Consider the following 21,198-nt stretch of genomic DNA (forward strand, 5'->3'; position numbering starts at 1 on the left):
TTACAGAGAAAAAGGAGCGACAGAGAGATCTTCCATTTGCTGGTTCACTCCCCAAATGGCCGCAATGGCCAGAGTGAGCTGATCCAAAGCCTGGAGCCAGGAGCTTCTTCCAGGTCTCCCATGTGGATGCAGTGTCCCAAAGCTTTGGGTCATCCTCTGTTTCCCTGGGCTGTAAGCAGGGAGCTAGAGAGGAAGTGGAGCAGCCAGGACACAATCCGGCTGCAATGTGGTATCCTGACACTTGTAAGGTGGGGATTTAACCATTGAACCATTGCGCCAGGCCCTGCCCTTGTGGCTGCTAAAGCCTGAGCGCCATCCTGTGGCTCAAGTAGCCCACCCATCATGCATCTTCTTGGATCCACATTGAGAATTCTGTTTCTTTGTCCAAGCACTGCTGGGAAAAGAAGCTTGAAGGTGAATAAAAACTCTTTGGGGAGCAGGCAGCTGCTTTGGTCATCTGTCATCAGAAAGGCATTCGTGAGCCCTCACCGCTCCCCAGCAGGCATCGTCCACTGTCGGTTCTCTTGCTAGTGAGGTTGTGATGAGGCAGGGTGGGATGCTACTATCAGGTCTTAAGCACCTCATCCTGGACATAATCTCCTGCATGTTTTTGCTGAGCTCACCAAGGCCAATTTCCTGTTGTGCATTTCTACTGAGAACTCAACCCCAGTCCTCATTCCTCCTGTCTTTCTCTGCAAACCCGCCTCCCCGCAGGGTACCAGCCTTGTGACCCGCAGGTCATCCAGGACCGGGTCAGCCACCTAGAACAGTGCTTTGCTGAGCTGAGCAACATGGCGGCCGGGCGCAAGGCACAGCTGGAGCAGTCCAAGAGGCTGTGGAAGTTCTTCTGGGAGATGGACGAGGCCGAGAGCTGGATCAAGGAGAAGGAGCAGATCTATTCCTCGCTGGACTACTGCAAGGACCTGACCAGCGTGCTCCTGCTGCAGCGCAAGCACAAGGCCTTCGAGGACGAGCTGCGCGGGCTTGACGCACACCTGGAGCAGATCTTCCGTGAGGCCGAGGGCATGGTGGCACGCAAGCAGTTTGGGCACCCGCAGATTGAGACCCGCATCCGGGAGGTGTCGGAGCAATGGGAGAAGCTCAAGGACCTGGCGGCCTTCCGCAAGAAGAACCTCCAGGATGCTGAGAACTTCTTCCAGTTCCAGGGTGACGCTGACGACCTCAAGGCCTGGCTGCAGGATGCCCACCGGCTGCTCTCGGGTGAGGACGTGGGGCAGGATGAAGGTGCCACGCGGGCCCTGGGCAAGAAACACAAGGACTTCTTGGAAGAGCTGGAGGAGAGCCGTGGGGTGATGGAACACCTGGAGCAGCAGGCTCAGGACTTTCCCCAGGACTCCCCGGAAGTGACCAACCGGCTGCAGACACTCCGCCAGCTCTATGAGCAGGTGGTGGCCCAAGCGGACCTGCGCCGCCAGAGGCTGCAGGACGCCCTGGACCTGTACACGGTGTTCGGGGAAACGGATGCTTGTGAGCTGTGGATGGGCGAGAAGAGGAAGTGGCTGAAACAGATGGAGCTCCCGGACACGCTGGAGGACTTGGAGGTGGTCCAGCACAGGTCAGAGCCCCTAGACTTCTCCTCCCCCACCACACACTGCAGCCCAGCCAGTGTGGCTCAGCCTCGGAACAGCAAGAGCCTCTCTGAGAAGTGCTGGCCTACAAACCCAAGGCTTTGGGAAGCTTGGCTTTTATCCTGGCTCCCTGCTGATCTAGGACACTTCACCCTCCTCGCTCTTGGTTCTCCAAGAGAGATTTGGGTCTGGGGTCCAACAGCTCTGCAGCCACAGCAGGCTTTGCTCAAAGAACGGGGCACAGGGACTCCACAAAGTTCATGAACAATATGAGTTGATTTGGGTGCAAAAAAATTTGAAATTTGAAATCTGTGCCTGTGAAGGTCTCTAAGAAGTTTGTGGGGAAAAAAATTCATATTATGAGAAAACATGCATGGAATTCAAAATTCACACCAAAACAAACTTCCTTTCATTCCATTTTTTAGGGAAGGAAATGTCCCTTCCTTCATGGACCCCTAACAACCCAGAGGGAAAGCCAAGCTGCCCTGGATATCAGGGTGGGGCAGCAGGAATCCTGCCACTCCAGCCTTACTGTGACCTCCCCTAAGTCCCAGAACCCTCCAGGGGCCATAGAGACCCAATCTGAGGGACCAGTCTCCTTTTCAATGTTCTGATTCCATCAGCACCCAGTGGGCAGCGAGCCCCAATCTGTGTGGCTTCTCAGCAGCCAGTATGCCAACTCCAGGGTTGCGGTGCTAAGGTGCTTCTGCTCTGTTTAGGGTCCTGGGCTTCTCCCCTCCTGGAGGGAGCTTTCACAGCCATAAACCCCGCAGCCCCTTCTCACCCCACGATGGAGCCCTTGGCTAGGGAGGGCATCCTTGGCTTAAGGTGTGGAGGAGAAGGATGGAGGGAGGGAGGGTGGCAGCTGGAACAATGAAGGGCAGCAGATGCCATTGTTGACTGGTGCCCTGCCCCTGCTGGAATCTCTTCGCAGTCCTCTTCTCTTCACTGCAGCCAGAGGTAACACATGACCAGCTGTCATCTAACCTGATCCTGAGAACACTAAACCATGATGGGAAAAATGGGGTGTACCTACACACCTGTCTCCTTACCCCACCCCACCTACCCACCTCACCTGGATAAGCATGTGTGGGAGCTGGAGCAAGAAACAAGAACTTTGGGAGACTGGGTGGCCACTGGCGGGCCGTGTCTGTGGCCGCCCCCATGAACCTCATTTTCTCTGTCCATGTCAGGTTCGACATCCTGGACCAGGAGATGAAGACGCTGAAGACGCAGATTGATGATGTGAACCTGGCGGCCAACAGCTTAATGGAGAGTGGCCACCCACGCAGCGGTGAAGTGAAGCAGTACCAGGACAACCTGAACTCCAGGTGGGCTGAGCCGGGGGCTTGGGAGCTGGTGAGACCTTCTCCAAGCACCTGCCACCCGCCCCCAAGGGTGCCATGTGTACCCCCGACATCCCTGTCTCTCTCAGCCACTGGACCTTGTAGAAGCAAGGAGGGAGGCTGTCAGTGTGCAGTGAGCAGCCCAGGGTTTGTGGGGTGGTGGGGACAGGGGGTGCACATGTATGTTTGTGGGTATAATGCAGCCAGGAGGTCCTCATGCCATGCTTACCCAGACCTCCTTGGGTAGGGAACATTGCTCGCTGAGAATTGTCCTTAAAAGGAAGCTCCTGCCCATGCTAAAATGAGGCTGGCTTGATGGAAGGAGCTCCGAGCAAACTTCATGATCAGAGCTGCCGTAAGCCTGGGGGAGCCATAGTGTGTGTGTGCTAGGGGTGGGGTTGCTTTCAAAGCTGAGAGTAATTGCCCATTTGTTCCTGGAGGAGCTCAGAGGATGTAACAAATGGCTGCATTCCCTGCACATGTAGGACCATGTGCTGCCCCCAACCCTCACCCAACCTCCCAGTTCCCCTGGTTCCTTCCCTCCTGCTTATCCCGAGGCCACCTGGAACACGGGCTTAGAGAAGACTCGATTGTCAAGAGAAGATCGGGCGCAGTGGGGGCTGTTGGGAGCCTAAGTGGGGGAAGCGGGGTGATGGAGAGCCACTCACTGGAAGAGAGGTGATGACTGTCGTAACACCCATGGTTCTGGAGCTTCTGCTGTGATTCTGCTGTTTGCACAGAGAAACCTCTGGCTCTCCATTAGGCTGGCAGGCTATGTGTGTGTGTGAAAGAGATGGATGGATTTGGTGGCGGGTGGGGAGGTGTAGAACTGGAGAGAAACTCGAGCAAACCCAAACCAGAGAAATTCCCAGACGGGAAGAGCTTGGCCATGCAAGCTGTGTTCAGGGTATGGTGATCTCTGCATGTCCCTAAATCATGATTATCCCACATGGAAATTGCCAAGGCACCTGCCATTCTGAGGGGAGGGAAGGAGGGAGGAACCAGAAAGAAGGTTTGCCATCCACTCACAATGCCATCCAACGTGGCTGGGAATGAAAGCTCGCTCCCTCACCAATGCAGCTACCCCACCTGACCTGGGGTGCCTGGGACTGGGGCATGATGCGGGGCTGGAGCACATGATCCTGTAGTAAGTGAAAATCTGCCTGCTTGGGGTCTGTGCACCTCGACTCCGGGCCTGCCCTTCCGAGACATGGACACTCCCGAGTCTCTTCTCATGTGTGGGCCTGTCCATGAGTCTTTTAGAACAACTGTCCTCCTCTACCCTCGTCTCATCCTGCCTTCCTGCCACCTAACCCACCGTGCCACAGCGCCAGTGCAGATTCTGGCTTGCTGATTTGTCTCTGCCTACTTAAGGACTTTATTCTCTTCTTGCTTGAATTCCCCCATGCCTAGGTCAGTGCCTGGAGCAAGGCACAGGATAGCTACATGATAAATGGGTGATAAGAGAACAGGAACACAACTGAAATTTTTCTGCCCAACCTGGTGCATGAGTCATCCAAACACTTAATGTATGAGCATCATTTTCTGAATGCATGATGTACCAAGCAATCCATCCTTGTTGAGCCCTGGACTGAGCCTGGACCCCAGACCGCCTGAGTGATACAGACTAAAACGGCTCAGTCAGCTTCATATGGGAGGCAGAGCAGTGTAGGGGGAATGTGTGGCTTTGGGAGACAGACAACAGCCTGCTCCTCTGTGCAGTGAGGCCACCAAAATAATGGAAAGACCAGAAAGCATCAGGGCATGGCTCTCCCAGGAGCCCCTCACTATCAGTTCATAATTGATGTCAGACCAACTTGGAGAATATCTTCAGCTCCGTTCTCCCAGTTTCCAGTGCATTCTCCAAAGTGCAGGTGCCTCAGCCCCTCCCAGACTGTGTCCCCTCATCTCTGCAGAACTGCTTTTTAGACCACACTGGCTGCCATTGCTCTGACATACCCATGATGTGCCCTGCCTACCCTGTCCACCTGTATGCCCTGGGTGCTAGAGATACAAAGATGGCAGAGCCCACTCCCATGCAGGTGCTGAGATCTCCAGATGCCACCTCCTGCCCTCGCCCATCTTGCTCCCTCTCTCCTCTCTGCCTTGTGTGTGCTGTGTGCCTGGTCCTTTATGCTATAGTTAGCTTGTGAGTTTCATTTTTCTCTCATCAAACACTCCAACAAGGCAAGCTGTGGTTCAGTCTTTATTCTCCCAGAGCCGATCTCTCTTCATTAGACTCCGAGAGCGGGGTAGGGGAAATGGCTTCTAAGAGGATGGGGGTCAGTGAGTAAATGAGCCTTCGGCACCTTCTTGAATGCTCTGCATATTCCAGTGGGGCAGAATGGGTACCTGGAGTACCAAGTGGAGTTGTCCCTGAGTGGGCTGGCGTGACTTGATGGGCAACTGCTTCAGAAAAGATGCCACAGACCAAGCCTCACTCCCAGACACCTGTTCCCTGGCAACACTGCACCTGAAGGCTGGGAATTGCATGCTTCCTCCTCCTCCCCTCCCTTTCTTCCCCTCTTTTTTTTTTTTAATTGGAAAGGCGGATATACAGAGAGGAGAGACAGAGAGGAAGATTTTCCATCCAATGATTCACTCCCCAAATGAGTGCAACGGCCAATACTATGCCAATCCGAAGCCAGGAGCCTCTTCCGGGTCTCCCATGCGGGTGCAGGGTCCCAAAGCTTTGGGCCATCCTCAACTGCTTTCCCGGGCCACAGGTGGGGAGCTGGAAGGGAAGCGGGGCTGCCGGGATAGAACCGGCACTCATATGGGATCCCAGGCATGCAAGGCGAGGACCTTAACCACTGCGCCACCACGCCGGGCCCCCCTCTTTTTTGCCAGTTCCTTTTATCCCAGACGGCAGGTGATCTTCTTTTCAGGCCCTGGGACACTTGGAATGCAGCCTTGGATATTTGCACGGTTCCTCCAGGGCAGCTGGGAACCTTAAATTTTGGAGTACGTGTGCTCACAACCCCATACTTTACATCCATTGTAAATGGAAAATGACCAGAACACAGCCAGTTCACTGAATGTCATATTCAGTCACACAGCTCCCTGTCTGTTAGTCCTCTCATGTTTGGAGGGGCTCACTGGGAGGTCTGTTTGCTGCCTCTGCCTGACATTGCAAGAGGACCATGTTACCTTTCACTATCCTGAGGAAAGATCCAAATCCGAAATCTAAAGTTCCTATTGAGTGTGTATTGCTTTCATAAAATGGAAAACTAAATCAAACTGCTATAAGTTGGGGGTGCTGTCCTCATTAGCCCAAAACCCTACCAGTGTGCAGCCTCTTTGCTTTCCCAGACAATCACGCTGTTGCTTGCACATTGCCAAGCATGAGAGCAGACTGACACCTGGCCATGTGTCTGTCCTGGGTAAATTGGGTCCAGATTGGGTAAGTCTGATCGGCTGGGTTCTGTGAATTCAGCTCACTTACCAGTGCTAGCTCCATCACTTACTTTGCAGTATTTAAGGATTATGGGGAAGACTCATGGGAAATATTGGAAGAGTTAAGGAACAGGCGATCTCTCTGTCTCCCCCGCCCGGTTCTGTGTTCCATCCTGCAGGTGGCAGAAATTCCAGGCCATGGTGTCCGAGCGGCGGGAGGCAGTGGACTCGGCCCTGCGTGTGCACAACTACTGTGTGGACTGCGAGGAGACCAGCAAGTGGATCATGGACAAGACGAAAGTGGTGGAGTCCACCAAGGACCTGGGGCGGGACCTGGCCGGCGTTATCGCCATCCAGCGGAAACTGTCGGGGCTGGAGCGTGATGTGGCCGCTATCCAGGCCCGGGTGGGTTCTCTGGAGCGGGAGTCGCAGCGACTGATGGAGTCACATCCTGAGCTGAAGGAAGACATCAGCAAGCGACAAGAGTACGTAGAGGAGCTATGGCAGGGCCTGCAGCAGGCCCTGCAAGGCCAGGAGGCCTCCCTGGGAGAGGCCAGCCAGCTGCAGGCCTTCCTGCAGGACCTGGATGACTTTCAGACCTGGCTGTCCATGGCCCAGAAGGCTGTGGCCTCAGAGGACATGCCTGAGTCACTCCCGGAGGCCGAGCAGCTCCTGCAGTATCACCAGGCCATCAAGGATGATATCGATGGGCACCAAGAGAGCTTCCAGCACGTCAAGGCTTCTGGGGAGAAGGTGACCCAGGGCCAGACAGACCCAGAGTACCTGCTTCTGGGCCAGCGGCTGGAGGGCCTAGACACTGGCTGGGATGCCCTGCACCAGATGTGGGAGAGACGCAGCCACTCCCTTGCTCAGTGCCTTGGCTTCCAGGAGTTCCAGAAAGATGCCAAGCAGGCTGAAAGCATCCTCAGCAATCAGGTAGAGGACACTCGGGGCCGGAGATGGGGGTCTGTGGGCACAGCAGCACTGTGGCAAATCTCCAGGTGTGTTGCCCACCTCAGACACTCCCTGGAGCCACTAACTGTGCCTTTGCCGGCCATGGGTTCTAAGTCTTGTTCTTAGACCAGCTCGGGGCAGTCGTCCTTGCAGCTGGCTCTCTTGCAGCTGGGGGAGGGATGAGGCCTGGGGGAGTCATGCCTTTTCCTCATTACAACTCCTGAGGGTGCTGTTGGCCCTGAAGGCCGTGGCAGGTGCCCAGCCACAACCTTGGCTAATCACCCTCATGCCCCGTCCAAATGCTCTTTTCACAGGAATATGTTCTGGCACACCTGGAGCCCCCTGACTCCCTGGAGGCTGCAGAGGCTGGCATCCGGAAGTTTGAGGATTTTTTGCTATCCATGGAGAACAACCAGGATAAGATCCTGGGTCCCGTGCATTCTGGGAACAGCCTGGTGGAGCAGGGCAACCTGTACTCAGCCAAGATCAAGGAGAAGGTGCAGCAGATTGAAGACAGGTACCACAGGGGGCCTGGTGGGGTGAGGGCTGGGGAACTGGACACAGACCCCAAGCCTAGCCTTCCTGTGACCTTGGCTTTGTTCCCCCAATCCATCCAGGCACAGGAAGAACAAAGAGAAAGCTCAGGACGCCTCAGTTCTGCTAAGAAACAACTTGGAGCTGCAGAACTTCCTTCAGAATTGCAAAGAGGTAGGACACAAGCTGGGGGCAGGGGGCTTCCTTGCAGGAGGGGCCAGAAGCCCCTGGGGGAAACCAGCTCCTTTGAGCGCTGAGAGGTGGCGGAGACCTTGAGGTTCTGTGGGGCTTCACTTCCCCTTTAGAATCTTTTCTTTTGCGAAGGTTGTTTCTCCCCAACCCCAAATCTCAAAAAAGTCAACTTGGCATTGGCTGAGTCTTCCAACAGAATTCTTCCAAAAGTGGTCTGAGCCCTCTGTGTCCCTGAGTGCTGGAAGAAGTTTCTGGAAAAGAGAATTACACTGAGGCTGGCTGAGTGCAAACCATTTTGAACTTCATGTGTCTGTCTTGAAAGAGTTCAGGGAGATGCATGCTCTGGAAAAACGGCATGGATTTCAATCTTTTTTTTTTTTTTTTTAATAAATTGATCCTTCAATTCCTTTTTCCACAAGCCTTTTGCAGTCTGTCTGAATTCAAATCCCCTGCGGCCCTGGTCAGGGCTGGCTCTAGGAGTAACCTACCTGTGTCTTCACACGGGGCCCTGTGTCTCTGAGGGTTCAGGACCTAGCCAAGTACCAAGTACCGCATAGGGCTTCATGCTCTGGCCATCTTAAGATTCTTTAAACTTCTGTATATCTTTGCCACGGCCTTAGCCTTGCACATGATGGGTTCCACTTGGGCCTGGATGATCCACAACTTTAAAGAGGTAGAGGAAGCAGCACTTAGCCGTGCCTCCCAGGCAGACAGCCACTGATTTCAGCACACCTGAGCTCCCACCCTGGGCTCCTCCAGCCGTCTGATGCCACGTCTTCACAGCACTCCCCTCACCACACAGTGTTTTCCTCTGCCTTGACACTGACACTGACCCGGACCAGGTTTGAGCCGGTGCCAGGATGTCCCAGAAACACTGGCTTGCTGTCTGCCCTGGACTTATTCCTCAAGTAACATCTTCTCTGTTTATTAATGTTTTCTCACCCCACCTGACAATAGTTTATCTGCCCATTTCAGTAAACAGTCATGGAGTTTGTCCCATACACCACACCCTTGCCTCAGTTCCAGCAGTGTGGACGACACATGAAATTACCCGTGATGTCACATGGCACACAACCTAGTGGGAAAATATGCTTGTGCCCACGTGGTAGCCTTGGGGTGAGGTGGTCACGTTGGGTTGTTCGTGCCGGAACCGAGGCATCCCAAGTTCATGGATTCTCTTCTGTGAGACACTAGCTCCTGCCCCCTCCCTCCTTCTGCAATCAGATTGGCCAGCGGGTCCTGCCCAGCCAGAGAGACATGTGCAAAAGTGGTCAGACTCGCTTTTTTTCTTCCCACAGATTACCCTGTGGATCAATGACAAGCTGCTGACGTCCCAGGACGTGTCCTATGACGAAGCCCGCAACCTTCACAACAAGTGGCTGAAGCACCAGATGTTTATGGAGGAGCTGGCTTCCCACCAGGGGTGGCTAGACAACATTGACGCTGTATGAGAGGCTCACGGGTGATGGGGGCTCTGCTCTGGCTCAGTCCCTCTGAAGGGGAGCGCCCCCTGCACCGCCTTGGGATCAGAGGGGGTCCAGATGATGCCCACAGCGTGTAGCCCTTGGCCTTAAACAGTAGCACTTCACCCAAATAGTAGCCAAACCTTCAGAGCTCCTGATACAGTCCCTCTTGTGGAGTCACAACTGGGGCCTCTTTGGGATCACTTGTATGTGTGTGGACAGTCCACAACACAGGGCACAGCCTCGTCGGGGCTTTTCCAGCCCGGGTCAGGACAAGGGATATCTGTCTCCCGTTATCCTTGCTGAGACTTCAGTCCTGTCCCACCTGCGGTACAAGGAATGCATGAACTGGTCAGCATGTTCCAAGAGTGTCTTGAGCCCTCACCATTCCAATGAACAAAACTGCCAGGGGGTGGCCCCCTCCGAGCTGCGGGGCCAGGGCTTTCCCACAGTCCAGAGCAATGGAGGCCATGCCACCAAGCAGGTGGAGGTGGGGCCTCAGGATCCAGCCTGATTCCTGTGCTCCATGTCTTCGTCTGTGACTAAGGATGACCGTGCTCACAGCACTTACCCCATGGGATACTGAGCACTAAGCACCCAGAGACCAGCACCTGGCAAGTTATGAAGGTGGGCTCTCCAAGAGACTGCCCTTCGTTGTGCCTGCTGGACCTTGAGGATGCTGCTGTACTCGCTTGGCCTCCCAGAGTCTGCCCCAAACACTGCTCTCCCTGCTCTGCGTCCTGTGCACCTCCCAGTCCACTCCCAACCAGAGCTGTTAGACTCTTCTTCCCAACTGCCCAGCAGGGAGCCCCATGTAGCCTGAGGTCCACTTCCCCTCCCCCAGGTCCCCAGAGGCTGTGCTGTCTTCTAACCTGAGCCCTCCCCACTCCAGGAAGGGAAGCAGTTAATAGAAGAGAAGCCCCAGTTTGCAGAGCTGGTGTCTCAGAGGCTGGAAGACGTGCACCAGCTCTGGGACAAGCTGCAGGCCACCACCAAGGAGAAGACTCAACTGCTTTCGGCTGCCCGGAGCTCGGACCTGCGCCTGCAGACCCACGCCGACCTCAACAAGTGGATCAATGCCATGGAGGACCAGCTGCGATCCGACGACCCGGGCAAGGACTTGACCAGTGTTAACCGGATGCTGGCTAAGCTGAAGGCATGTGAATTGGGCATGTTCGGGATCCAGAGGGCCATCAGGGCACAAACCTGAAGGCTTCAAGCAAGGGAGGGATGGGCGGGGGTCTTCAGGGAGACCCCTCCAAGGAGTCTGAGCTCAACCAGAGCCTTGGGGAAAGGGAGCACGGCAGGGCTGCCCAGGTGCCCAGGTCAGTGCTGATGGCCACCCTCGTATGTGTCAGCGAGTGGAAGATCAAGTGAACGTGCGCAAGGAGGAACTGGGGGAGCTGCTGGCCCAGGTGCCCTCGCTGGGAGAGGAAGGCGGAGAGGCAGACTTGAGCATCGAGAAGCGGTTCCTGGACCTGCTGGAGCCCCTGGGAAGGAGGAAGAAGCAGCTGGAATCATCCAGAGCCAAGCTGCAAATCAGCCGGGACTTGGAGGACGAGACGGTATGTACATGCGTGTAGGGAGGTCCCCGCGGGTTGAGTCACCAGCTGCTGGCAGGGAAGCTGGCTGCTGTCCAAAGCGATTCTTAACAGCAGATGACTGCTCCCCTCGGCCCCTTATCTCATGGGATTGCTTGATGATTGCATCAAGTAGAAAAGCGAAGCTGGTATCTATTGAGTGGCTACTCCCTGATCACCTGCTGGTACAGATGACAACAGGTACTGACTTTGCCACCATGCAGCTGCAGGCACGTTATGTGGAACCTTAGTCTAAAGCATCAAAATATCATAATCTGAAAACTGGAGACAAAACCCCAGTGGGGTGATGGCAGGCATGGCGGTGTAGCATGTTACGCTGCTGCTTGAAATGCCAGGATACTATCTCTGTCAGTGCCAGTTTGACTCCCAGTGGCTCTACTTCCCATCCTGCCCCCTGCTCATCCTCTAGGAAGGCAGTAGGAGATGGCCCAAGTGCTTGGGCTCCTGCCATTCACATGGGAAACCAGGATGGGGTTCCAAGCCCTGATTTCCAGCTTGGCCCAACCCTGGCTGTTGCAACCACTTGAGAGAAGGGCCACAGTGAGTGCTTGAGGGGGAGAAGGGGCCAGGCTGTCTGTTTACCTTTGCCTTCTGGTCTCTGCAGCTCTGGGTGGAGGAGAGGCTGCCTTTGGCCCAGTCGCCCGACTATGGCACTAATCTGCAAACCGTGCAGCTGTTTATTAAGAAGAACCAGGTGAGTCCTGCCTTGCCTGCCCAGCCCCACACACCTGCTCGCTGCTTCCCTGCCAGTGTGTGGCCCCCTCTCCCCAAGACAACCACAGCTGACACTGGCTCAGAGGACCAAGCCCTAGAGTCCACGGATTCCTGTGCCAGGCCTGCGCTTTGAGGCCCTTCCTGACTCTCCTCAGCAGCCATTCTTCCTCCTATGGTGGTGTTTTCCTTCCAGCACCCAGGGAGGAAGGCCCAAACTTACACTCTTATTTTCGTGCTTATCTTCTCGTGCCTCTACTAGACCACAAGCTTTCTGAAGACATGAGGTTTTGCTGCTCTTGTTTCTATACTGTCCCTGGTACCCAGAACAGGGTCTGGTACCTAGATGAGACATGAGAATATGTCTTTTGAATGGATGAAGGCAGTGGGAATGTACCGTGGATACGCACCCAGCACAGAGGCTAGAAGGCAATTGTTTAAAAGCAAAGAGAAATGTCTTTTTAGGATGCCTTGCAGAGGTCATAAGCTCTCAGGACAACATTGGTTGCAGAGACTGCGAGAAATCGCCAAAACCAAGATTCTGAGTAGAAGGTGCCACCTTGTCTTGTGATCTCTGGGTGTTGCTAACTCATGTATGGTTTATATGCCCATGCTCACCCCTGACTTCTAGAAGTTTCTAAAGACCATGGGAGAAATTGTAGAAAAGGAGAAAGTAAGATATGAAGACCCTGAGAGCCCACACGTGAGCAGCAAGAACCAAGGCAGTGAATAACGCATGCGTAAGGGCCTCTAGACGATGAAGGCGTCCACCACCAGGGTGACCATTTTGACCCAAAAAGTAATACACAGTTCACAAAAGATCTGAGAAACACAAAACCAGCCAGAGGGGGAGCCCACTACCTTCCAGGAAGTCCCCAGGACTTAACCACAAGGGCTCTGCCTTAGCAACCCAGTACCCACTTCCCAAATCAGCACAAGCAGATTGCATTGGCACCCTCCCAGTGCCATTGACATGAAACTTCAGGGTCCCCTATGACCTTGAACACATAGGCCCTTGGGGGGGACACTGAACATCCAACAACACCCAAGGGGTACAGAAAAGGAAGGGTCATTGGCAGTTCTGTCGCCATCACCCTCTCTGCTCTGGTGGGAGGGGTGGGGAACACTGGGGGTGCGAGACCTGCCCCTGCCGCTGGCAGACACAGCCTCTCTGGCCTGGTTGGAAGACCCTGGCCCTGAGAGCACCCCTACCCACTCCCTTCCTGTCCTCAGACGCTGCAGAACGAGATCCTGGGCCACGCACCTCGCATTGAGGACGTGCTGCAGCGTGGGCACCAGCTGGTGGAGGCAGCAGAGATCGAGTGCCAGGACATCGAGGAGCGCCTGGGCCACCTGCAGGGCTCATGGGATAAGCTCCAGCAGGCAGCGGCGGGGCGGCTGCAGCGCCTGCGCGACGCCCACGAGGCCCAGCAGTACTACCTGGACGCGGGTGAGGCCGAGGCCTGGATCAGTGAGCAGGAACTGTATGTCATCTCCGATGAGACCCCAGAGGTGTGTATGCGCAGCAGGGGCTGCTGTTCCTGAGCGAGCTGGGCGGGCAGTCGGGGTGCCTTAGGTCCAGGCGTGCAAGCGGGATGTGGATGTTCCAGGAGCCCCCAGAATTTCTTTTCCTAGGTATCTTGAGCATACCCTGTTGGCATGTATGCTATACCACAGGCCAAGGGGTACCTTAACCCCTTACTGTCTCAGCCAGGTCTTCTAGACTAATGAGCTGCAGTGGGAGGGGTGCAAGAGGGGAGTTCGAACCTGGAGTGACCCAGGAGGTGTTTATGGGGAACAGACAGGGACCCAGAAGGGAGGGTGAACATCTGCTACGACTGTGGGAGACCCCCCCAAAGAAGAAGGTGGGGTGTGGGTGGTCTTGGGGAAGCAGAGTAGCAGGAAGGGAACTGGAACTGGACTGTCCCTCGGCAAGGAAGGGAGCATGACTAGGCTCGGTGGTGCCCTGACGTCCGTCCTCTTCCTCTTAGGATGAAGAAGGTGCCATCGTGATGCTTAAACGGCACCTGCGGCAGCAGCGTGCTGTGGAGGAATATGGGCGCAACATCAAGCAGCTGGCTGGCCGTGCCCAGGGCCTGCTGTCCGCTGGGCACCCCGAGGGGTGCGTGTGCCTCCCAGGCCAACCCGGCAGGAGAGGGACCTCCCCACAGGCCCGTATCCCAAAAGAAGAGTGTTTTGACAAAACCCAGATCCGTTTCATGCCTTGGATTTGTGTAACTTCACATGGGGCCAACAGAGGTCCCCTTGGCCAAAGAGCTCAGAGACCAGAAGGGCGAACTGCCCAACTGCCCACTGCTTTTTCGATGAACAGAGAGATTTGGAACATTTGCAGCTTCAGAAGCTGCTGTGAGGTGTGGAGGAAGAATTTCATTGTAATTTCTGGAAGATTCTCTAGGACCTCACTGTGTCTCAGTAATATCGGTCTGTGGGAGGGAGTGAAGGTGGAACCCTTGTCACCTACACCCATTAGAACTGTTGGGCTGAATGTTTGGCATACATGGGGGCTCCCTGGGCCAGGCTCCCCAGCCTCCTCCCCCTTATTCCTGGTCCTACCTTTAGGGTGTCCATGGGCTGGGCATGACCTAAGGGTGCCTGCCTTCCCCCACTCCTCACCCCTGCACTGGGCAGGGGGAACAGGGTACCCGGTAAGTCACAGGCTCTGAGGCCTCCGTGGGCCTGCCTTCCAGGGAACAGATCATCAGGCTGCAGGGCCAGGTGGACAAGCACTACGCGGGCCTAAAGGACATGGCGGAGGAGCGGAAGCGCAAGCTAGAGAACATGTACCACTTGTTCCAGCTGAAGAGGGAGGCGGACGACTTGGAGCAGTGGATCGCCGAGAAGGAGCAGGTGGCATCCTCTCCGGAAATGGGGCAGGACTTTGACCACGTCACTGTGAGTAGCCAAAGTTTCCACTTCCGCCATCTCCCACTGATGGGATAACCTCAGGCAGCCACACCATACAGACCCCAGCCACCCTTACAGAGACCCTCGCTGTGCTGGGGCCGTGGCAGGGAGTTGCCTCCGAAGGGAATGGGGTGACACCTCTCTACCTCCCTGCGACCCTATGTCCCCTCTCAAGCCCTTTCTGTCTGTCCCACGTGCAGCTGCTCCGGGACAAGTTCCGGGACTTTGCCCGAGAGACGGGGATGATTGGACAGGAGCGGGTGGACAACGTGAACGCCATCATCGAGCGGCTCATCGACGCGGGCCACAGCGAGGCGGCCACCATCGCCGAGTGGAAGGACGGGCTCAACGAGATGTGGGCTGACCTGCTGGAGCTGATCGACACACGTATGCAGCTGCTGGCCGCCTCACACGACCTGCACCGCTATTTCTACACGGGCACCGAGATCCTCGGCCTCATAGACGAGAAGCACCGCGAGCTGCCCGCAGACGTGGGGCTGGATGCCAGCTCCGCCGAGTCCTTCCACCGGGTGCACACGGCCTTCGAGCGGGAGCTCAGCCTGCTGGGGGTACAGGTAAGTGCCTGTGCCCTTGGCCCCTGGCACCTGGCGTGCGGGCTCCCCTGGTTTCCAGAAGGGAAGGATATGGGAAGTTTATAGAAAAAGTGTGAAAACACTGTGCATTGATTTCAACATTTTTGCACTGAAATAAGCTTTTCTTTTAATTCTGCAGTTTCTACAAAATGTTTGAAATGCCTTTGAAGTATTCCAAGAAGTGGTTGTAAAGATTGGAGAATGGGAAATGTGTACAACAGAACCTAACACACAGATTCTTTACTGTGCTTCTGAGTAGTTCGAATCCTACACATAGTCTGAAACATGCCAAAAGCACACTCTCCTGGGAGGAGCACCTGCTGGGAGGGAGGCCGGAGCGCCGACTCCCAGCAGAGCTCAGCTCCCCTCTGGGTGTGAGAATGACACACCTACCTCCGTGCAGGGAAGAATGCGTGGTGTTGCCTGTCCACAGGTGCAGCAGTTCCAGGATGTGGCTGCCCGCCTGCAGATGGCGTACGCCGGGGAGAAGGCAGATGCCATCCAGAACAAGGAGCAGGAGGTGTCTGCTGCGTGGCAGGCACTGCTCGATGCCTGTGCTGGGCGTCGAACACAGCTGGTAGACACGGCAGACAAATTCCGCTTCTTCAGCATGGTCCGGGACCTCCTCTCCTGGATGGAGAGCATCATCCGGCAGATGGAGACCCAGGAGAAGCCCAGGTGAGGGAGCAGCTTTTAATGGGGCTGGCAGTCATAGGGGACCGCCCTGGGCACCTCCCTGGAGGGAACAGGGTTGACTGTCGGAGGCACTGGAAATCCGTAGGCATACCTGCGGCTTGCAGCTGCATCTAGGTGGTGTCTGAGCAGAGATGGAGCAGCTCAGCTCCCACTGGGAGGACTGACCATCTTGGAGGAAGGATGGGAGGAAGGCATCTATCATTTACATTTCCCCATGTGGGTCATGATCACAGCTCCAAGGGTGGGCACGTCCAAGGCTGAAGGCTCTTCTGCCATCCCTGGGGCGGGAGGGCTCAGGATGAAGCCCAAAGGTGGGGTCAGGTGTGTGGGCCCTCAGCCCACTTCCTGTTGGGTTAGCAGCTGCCACTGGCCCTTCTCAATCTGTTTGCCTGAAGGTACCTGTACTAAAAGCTGCATTTTTTTTTTTAAAGATTTACTTATTTTTATTGCAAACTCGGATATACAGGGAAGAGGAGGAGACAGAAAGATCTTCCGTCTGATGCTTCATTCCCCAAGCGGCCACAATGGCTGGAGCTGCACCGATCTGAAGCCAGACATGGAAGCAGGGTCCCAAAGCTTTGGGCCATCCTTAGCTCTTTCCCAGGCCACAAGCAGGAGCTGGATGGGAAGCAGGGTCGCCAGGATTAGAACCAGTGTCCATATGAGATCCCAGTGCATGCAAGGCGAGGACTTTAGCTGCTGAGCTACTGCGCCTAGCCCCACAGTTGTATTTTTAGTATCTTTAGTGGAGACATACTTCACCCATTTAAAGTATACCAGTCTGGTTTGTAATATATTCACTTCTGTATGAGGATACTTCTGAAAGTTCATGGAAAAGTTGAATTAAAAATACAACCAGCAAGGGGCTGGTGCATGGAACAGTGGGTACGCTGCTGCCTGCAGCATGGGTGTCCCATATGGATACCGGTTCAAATCTCAGCTCCTCCATTTCCGATCCTACAGGTGTGCCTAAGAAGGTGTACAGGATGGATCAAGTCCTTGCACCCCTGCACCCACGTGGGGGACCCAGAAGTAGTTCCTGGCTTCAGACCAGCCCAATTCCAGCCATTGCAGCCATGTCGGGAGTGAGCCAATGGGCGAAAGATTTTCACTCTATAACTTTGTCTTTCAAATAAATAAACTTTAAGGAAAAAAAGAGCCACACATTGTGGCACAGCACGCTAAAGCTCCACTGAGCATGTGCAGGTGCCCGAGATTGAGTTCAGTCTTCACTCCTGAGCCAGCTCCCTGCTAATGTGTCTGAGAGACAGGAAATGATGGCTCAAGTACTTGGGTCCCTGCCATCCACTCCAGACTGTGTACAAGGCACTTTGGGCTGCCTCAGACCCAGCTATTTGTAAAGCATTTGGGGAATGAACCCAAGAATAGAATCTTTCAAATGAAATGAAAAATGTTTTAAAATATTTCAAATATAAAGCCTGGCACAATAGCCTAGTGGCTCAAATCCTTACCTTGCATGTGCCAGGATACCATATGGGTGTCAGTTCGTGTCCCAGCTGCTCCACTTCCCATCCAGCTCCCTGCTTGTGGCCTGGGAAAGCAGTTGAAGATGGCCCAAAGCCTTGGGACCCTGCTTCCATGTCGGGGTACCCAAAAGCTCTTGGCTCCTGGTTTCGGATCAGCTCAGCTCTAACTGTTGGGGTTATTTGGGAAGTGAACCAACAGATGGAAGATCTGTTTGTCCTCTCTGTAAATCTGAATTTCCAATAAAAATAAATGCATCTTTAAAAGTTTCAAATGTAACCAGCAAGTAGAAACACTCACTCTGCCAAGTATATTTAAAAATCAGTAAATAATTTGATTTTGGTGCCAAAAAAAAAAAAATTAGTGATCTATGCATAGTGTTTTCACAGAACAGATTTTGTATGAACTTTCTGCAAGTCTTTTATGTGTTTGAATTTCAAACTGTATTGCACCAGAGTAAACTGATCTTTGGATGGCATTTTCCATGAACTTTTCGAAAACCTGAACTTTCAACAAAAAAGTTTCATGAACTTTCTCGAATCCCCTGGCCTTCTTTTGGGGTCTCTGCAGCCTCTGCTCATGCCTGACCACTGACTAGCAGCACAGACCGGGGCATTGGTGCACCTGCTAGGGCTGGGCTGCCTGAAGGGCCCGGAGTGTCCTTGTCCCAAAGCGGCCTTCCTGCTCCTGCCCTCCCCTCCAGGGACGTGTCCTCCGTGGAGCTGCTCATCAAGTACCACCAGGGCATCAAGGCGGAGATTGAGACCCGGAGCAAAAACTTCAGTGCCTGCCAGGAGCTCGGCGAGTCCCTGCTACAACGGCAGCACCAGGCCTCGGAGGAGGTGAGGGGGCCCGCGGGGCAGAGGCGAGGCCCCTCCACTGCCTGTGCCACCCAGGCAGCTTCGGGGGGTCAGTGCTGCCAGCATGCTCAGACCCTCCCCAGCGAGCACACATGGGAATGCCTTGACATGGCTGATTCTGGTCACTAAAGGGCCAAGGGGAGCCAGCACTGTGACCCAGCAGGCTAAGTCCCCTGTAAGGCTGGCATCCCATGTTGCAGCCACAGTTCTAGTCATGGCTGCTCCACTTCTGACCCACCTCCCTACTGATGTGCCTGAGAAAGCAGGAAAGAATGGCTGCAGTGTTAGGGCCCCTGGTGCTCACATGCAAGACTTCCATGGGGCTTCTGCCCCTTGCAACCTGTCTTCTGGGGAGTAAACCAGCAATGGAAGATTCTCTCTCCTTGGCTTTTAAATCAATATAAAGATTTTACTCAAATGGCAGAGTTAGAGACAGATCTTCCATCCACTGGTTCATTCCCCAAATGGCCACAGTAGCCAGAGCTGGGCCAATCTTGTGCCAGGAGCTCCATCCAGGTCTCCCATGCAGGTGTATCCTCTGCTGCTTTTCCGGGCACAGTATCAAGAAGCTGGATTGGAAATGAAGCAGTCAGGACTCTAACTAGTGCCCATATGGGATGCAGGTACCGCAGACAGTGGCACTACCTGCTATGCCATGGCACCAGCCCCCAATAAATCTTTTTAAAAAAAATTAGCAGGGTTAGGACTGGGGCCATGTGAACATGTGGTCTGTGTGCAGGCTGCCCTGCCCTGGGCTGGGGTCTCCAAGCCCTGAGCTTTTCCCCTCCCCTACCCCCAGATCAGTAAGAAACTGCAGCAAGTCATGTCCAAGAAGGAAGAGATGAATGAGAAGTGGGAGAGCAGGGCAGAGCGGCTGAGCATGTGTGAGTATGGGCTGGGGGACCAGGAGAACGATGCCATGTGGTGGGCTGGGTGGAGAAAAGGCCCAGGACACCCAGGGGCACATGCAGCCAGAAGCCCCCTTCTGGTAGCTGGCATGCCTGCTCCTCTGCTCTTCCACGGGCTGCAGGGCTGTGGTCAGGGGAGGCTTTCGTGCATGCCACCTGTTGGGTGCAGAAGCTCTGTCCTGCAGCTCGACTTAGTAGAGGTGCAGAACAGCTGGCTGCCCAGGTAAGCGCTGTGTGCCCAGCTGGACCAGTCCCTGTGGCTGTGAGACAGCCGAGAGCCAGCTCTCTTTACAAGGGATGCATCCCACCTAGGCCTGTGGTCAGAATGGAAATTGTTCTACCAAATGTGGTTTTCCAAGTGGAACTCCTATTCCACATCCCCTGTGTGAGGCTCAGGGCAGCACATGAGGGACATTCCCACCGTTAGGGGCAGGGTGGGAGGCAGCCTCCTGGCCATGTACTGAGCCGAGCTTGGCTCCCACTGGAGCTCTATGGAAAGAACATTCTCATGGCAGGGCTCAACGTATGCCAGTTCTCGAGGGACGCCTCTGTGGCCGAGGCATGGCTCATCGCCCAGGAACCCTACCTGGCCAGCCGAGACTTTGGCCACACGGTGGACAGCGTGGAGAAGCTCATGAGGCGGCATGAGGCTTTTGAGTACTCCACCCGCAGCTGGGAGCCACGCTTCGCTGCCCTGAAGCAACCGACCTTGGTGAGCTGGCACCGGTGCAGGGAGGCTGGGAGACCACATAGGGTGGGACCACTAGACCAGGGAGCAGTGCTTGCGGTGGTGAGAGACTGGGCAGGTTGGGAAACACTGGCCTAAGAATGTAAAAGACAGGGCTGGACCCTGCAGGGCGACCTCCCAAATGGGCTGGACATAAAGGAGGGCTCCACTCTGAGCTTATTCTGATGCCCTGGCCTCTTCCTTTCCCAGCTTGAACTTAAGGAGCAAGAGACCCTGGAGCCACCTGCAGAGGAAACTGGGTGAGTGGTGGCGGTAGCTGGGCATAGCTCACTTCTCCCACCTGGGTCATCTGCCCAGAGGGGTGAGAGCTTGGCATGAGAGGGGCTTCTGTTCCCCCCCAAGTCATGCTGAGCTGGAGACCCAGCTCAGGAAGGCCGGGTGGGATCACCTCCACAATCTTGTCCCATCTGCCATATTTCTCATAAACGTCCCAGCTCCCCGAGCCTAACAGGTGCCACTTGTTAAAAAGAGGCTGTGTCTCATTCCTCAGGCCTCAAGAGGAGGAAGGCGAGACGGCAGGGGAGCCCCGCGTTCCCCACCGCGCGGCCACCGAGAGAACGTCTCCGGTCAGTTTCATGTCACTTTATAGTTCCATGGAGTCGCTGATCCCAGAGCCCGGTCACCATTTCTAGGCCCAGCCGGGAGTTGGGAGGGCTAGGACAGCTCATCACGCTGCTTCTCTCCTTGGAATTCCTCCTCTCCTCCCTCCCAGCTGGGAGCTCCCCAGGGTTCCCAGTTAGCGTGCTTTTATCTAGTCGAATAAATTTTGTTGTATAAACACATCACCTTTTGCACACCAGGGGGCACACTTCACCCAGGTGAGCCGTCCCTTTTCTCCCTCCTCCACACTGTACACACCCCATTCCGGCCTGCCCGCCCACGCAACTGCCAGTTGAATGGGGATTCCTCCTCCCATACTGAGAGCTGCTCACTTCCCACAGCCTGACCTGAAGGCCTGGGGGGTGAGCGAGTTTGGACGAGGAGCAGGTTCCAAGGGGAGAATCCAGGACTTCGGGGACAGGTGCCCATCCTTCCCCAAAATAAAGGAGGGTCTGTTTGGAAAGGCCCAGAACGTGGGCTCCTTGCCTGGTTGGCACAGGTGCCCGTAGGATCCCATGTGGTCAGTGCAGTCAGCCTCCAGGAAGCTGCAGCCAGGATGGTTCGAGGCAGGCATATCAGCATGTGGCTGGCATGGCT

The 21,198-nt window shown here is 55.1% G+C and overlaps 1 protein-coding gene across 1 annotated transcript in view; it reads left to right on the plus strand.

Moving 5' to 3' along the window:
• Positions 1-21,198, plus strand: part of SPTB (spectrin beta, erythrocytic) — a 118,631-nt gene that overhangs the window by 87,517 nt on the left and 9,916 nt on the right. Inside the window, exons 14-32 of the mRNA XM_040975440.1 lie at positions 715-1,576; positions 2,783-2,920; positions 6,511-7,267; positions 7,600-7,802; positions 7,903-7,993; positions 9,310-9,456; positions 10,367-10,630; positions 10,833-11,039; positions 11,680-11,769; positions 13,020-13,298; positions 13,778-13,908; positions 14,495-14,699; positions 14,912-15,286; positions 15,738-15,982; positions 18,189-18,327; positions 19,145-19,229; positions 19,769-19,965; positions 20,191-20,240; positions 20,492-20,567. Of these exons, the coding sequence (XP_040831374.1) occupies positions 715-1,576; positions 2,783-2,920; positions 6,511-7,267; positions 7,600-7,802; positions 7,903-7,993; positions 9,310-9,456; positions 10,367-10,630; positions 10,833-11,039; positions 11,680-11,769; positions 13,020-13,298; positions 13,778-13,908; positions 14,495-14,699; positions 14,912-15,286; positions 15,738-15,982; positions 18,189-18,327; positions 19,145-19,229; positions 19,769-19,965; positions 20,191-20,240; positions 20,492-20,567 (4,541 nt within the window). The remainder of the gene's footprint in view (positions 1-714; positions 1,577-2,782; positions 2,921-6,510; positions 7,268-7,599; positions 7,803-7,902; positions 7,994-9,309; positions 9,457-10,366; positions 10,631-10,832; positions 11,040-11,679; positions 11,770-13,019; positions 13,299-13,777; positions 13,909-14,494; positions 14,700-14,911; positions 15,287-15,737; positions 15,983-18,188; positions 18,328-19,144; positions 19,230-19,768; positions 19,966-20,190; positions 20,241-20,491; positions 20,568-21,198) is intronic.

The sequence above is a fragment of the Ochotona curzoniae genome, unplaced genomic scaffold (genome assembly GCF_017591425.1).
Source record: "Ochotona curzoniae isolate NIBS_2020 unplaced genomic scaffold, NIBS_Ocur_1.0 contig_2688, whole genome shotgun sequence".
Lineage (NCBI taxonomy): Eukaryota > Metazoa > Chordata > Mammalia > Lagomorpha > Ochotonidae > Ochotona > Ochotona curzoniae.